Source organism: Orbicella faveolata, unplaced genomic scaffold (genome assembly GCF_042242905.1).
Source record: "Orbicella faveolata isolate gen_17 unplaced genomic scaffold, um_ofav_v1 contig_25, whole genome shotgun sequence".
Lineage (NCBI taxonomy): Eukaryota > Metazoa > Cnidaria > Anthozoa > Scleractinia > Merulinidae > Orbicella > Orbicella faveolata.
The window spans coordinates 10,813,949-10,816,654 of record NW_028301553.1 but is presented as its reverse complement, the minus strand read 5'-3'; the positions used below and the strand labels follow the sequence as shown (position 1 = coordinate 10,816,654).

General features: G+C 40.7%; 1 protein-coding gene across 1 annotated transcript; it reads left to right on the top strand.

Annotated features, from left to right (window-relative positions):
• The first annotated feature begins 2,045 nt into the window (after positions 1-2,045).
• LOC149108925 (uncharacterized) lies at positions 2,046-2,706 on the top strand. The gene has a single exon (XM_089294567.1). It carries the CDS (start codon positions 2,197-2,199, stop codon positions 2,704-2,706), a length of 510 nt encoding a protein of 169 aa, XP_089150693.1. The 5' UTR covers positions 2,046-2,196.

The window sequence follows — 2,706 nt, the reverse complement described above, 5'->3', positions numbered from 1 at the left end:
GTAGCTGGAGGAAAAGAGCTAAACGTACCGCCAACTCTGGATGCGCTAGAAGATGAAAGCGCAGAAGAGGAACCTTTAGGACTAGTTTTCCTCTTTTTCTCTTGCAGTGTTTTGATCTTAGCGGCGGCTCTTTTCTCGGCTTTTTTAATCTTCGAAGCGTCGGCCTCGTCGTCGGCCAAATCGTCGCAAACATACTCTTGCACCGTAGCCCAACCGAATTCAGATTTGTCGGCCAATTTAATAATTTTTTGCCTATTATTTAGCAAAGAAATACCTTTGTTAAGCTCTTCCTTGGCTTTAGGAATATTTCCACCTTCCAGGGCTTTCAGGGCCAAATTACTCGTCTTGGCCACTTTGCGGTTGAAACTAAACTGTTGCTCGTTTCCTTTCTTCTTGAAGACGTAATTGTCGGACTGAAGATCCGTCGCAATTTGAACCGCTAAATCAGACTGGGCTTGAAGCAGGTTGGTCTGAAGTCCTTGGATCTGGGAGTTAACGGCTGATAAAATTGCATTCTTCTGGGCATCTAAAACCATCTAAAACAGCACTCAGTTCTGGAGAAATAGAGGTGCTGGCTCCTGCTGAGTCTTCCATAAGGATGAGAGCAACACAAATAAAAGCGAGTCACCTCCAGAAAAGAGCACCAAGAGGACGAATTAGCATAAAACCACTCCTAAATACCCTGTTCAAAACCCCTAGAGAGTTCATACCGACGAGAGAATATTTTTCCGCTAATTTCCAAACCGCGGAAAAATTCTAATTCTGCATGCAGTTTGTTCATTCATACCTCTAGGGCCAGGGCGTAAATGAAGTTGTACTGAATACTTGAAAAGATCTAAAAAAACAAAAACAAAACAGTTTAAACTGGTTAAAGAAAAAACTAATATTTATAAAATCTTTACCCTCAATTCTAATGGTACAATTGCTTAGAAATCACAAATAGAGAATAATGGTACTTGCGTTGGCAACGGTGAAAAAACATACATTTAAAAGGCTACGAAAAAACAACTTTTAGAGATATCCGTCATGGCGGACGTCAGTCATTCTTATTTTAGGTTAGTTTGTTACATTGAATTTAGAGGGAATGTCCACTAACATAGCGGAAGTTATGGCACATGATGAAAAACTAAAAGTTTTATATTTCGCTTAGAGATAGCTTATAGAAAGCCTAGAAACCTGGTGGGATTTTTTTTCTCATTATAGTTTTTTTTAAATCCGCAAAAGTCACATATTAATCACGACCCCAGGTGTGCGTGAAAAAAAAAAAAAAAAAAAAAAACGCCAAATTTTGTGACTAATACCTTATCATAAACTTCGCTCTGTTCAATCCGCGTCACAATGCGACTCCAGTTTGCGCCTGGAAATTTATTGTTGAGGGGTTTAACAGTCATTTGAGAAAATTATACTTCAGTGGGTTAATTTTCAAGGTCACGACGAGCCCCTTAAAATCATAAAATTCGCTTCCTCAAAATTCTTAGTTATGCACACTTTTTCAATCCGCAAATTTGCTACCTGGTAATACAGCGAAACACCTAAAATTCTGTCATTTCGAAAGAGGAATTGACACTGTAAAAACTGGAAAGCTTGACCATCGGGTAGAATGCCTGGACATTATTAATTATTCATGACCGGCGAAGCGGCAAATTTGAATGTTTGCGTGTCGTGAAATGCCCTGATTAAGAGAAGAAAGGGTCCAAATTGGCCCAATAGCGTTGATAAAACTTACTGTTCTGGTTTCCAGGAGTTAAAACTTCAACTTTCACGCGCGGCTTTTTGAAGAAGAAGGTTGAATCTTCAATTTAAGCCGTTAAGTAAGTTGATATATGAGGTATAAGGAGTAGCTTTTTGCTCTTGAAAATGGGCAAAAATTGGCCATATTTTGTATGGGGACCGTTTTCAGAAGCAATTTTCAGACCATCTAAACCGGCCTTCCTAATTTTCACGCACGGCAAATGAAAGATGGCTTTTTACTGAAACAAAACCCGTTTCAAATTTGAAAATCGGTCCACAGGAACCTGTAGCTTTTTGAGTTTGAAAACTTGTTGGAGTTGCATTTGAAAATGGCGCGTCTTCGATGGAAGAGCTATTGTCTTAAGCACACGTCTGTATAACAATGGCTGTCAAAACTAAACAATACCCATTCAAGAAAACCACTTGACTGTAACTGAAATATTCATTACCGCGAATTTCAAAAGTATGCTGTCGGCGCAGCTGATTCATTCGAAAACCTGTTGCTCAATGAACATGGAAAGCGAAATCGTAAGTGATCGGGAGCTCTTTTCAGAGCTCTTCGAAACCCCGATCCATCCCCTGCTGATCAACATAGTACCTCCGTTCGTCAATGAAAGCAATGGCATATTTCAATTTCAACTGAATGGCGAAGCTCTTTGGAGATGGAGAGAAGTTTGTGGACAGCCGAACACAGTGTTTGCGCTTCTGCAATTAAGTATTCTGCCTCTTGGCTATCGATTGACAGAATCTGCTGGAGAGCGCGTAGGAAAAGCGTTGGCCGAAAGCATCAGGCGGTTTTGGAGAAAGACGCAACACGTCAAAAGCACGACGAAACGGAAAGAGATGCGAGCGGAGACGTGGATTAAGCTGGGAGTGAAACCGGAGGAGATCGCGGAATCACCAAAAGACGTCTTGGCTCACCTCATAGAAGAGAATAGCTTACTAGGCAAAGTAAGACATTGCTCACTCACCTAA

Excerpts from the sequence above, each read along its gene's own strand:
- LOC149108925 (XM_089294567.1), top strand. The coding sequence starts at position 2,197 with ATGCTGTCGGCGCAGCTGATTCATTCGAAAACCTGTTGCTCAATGAAC.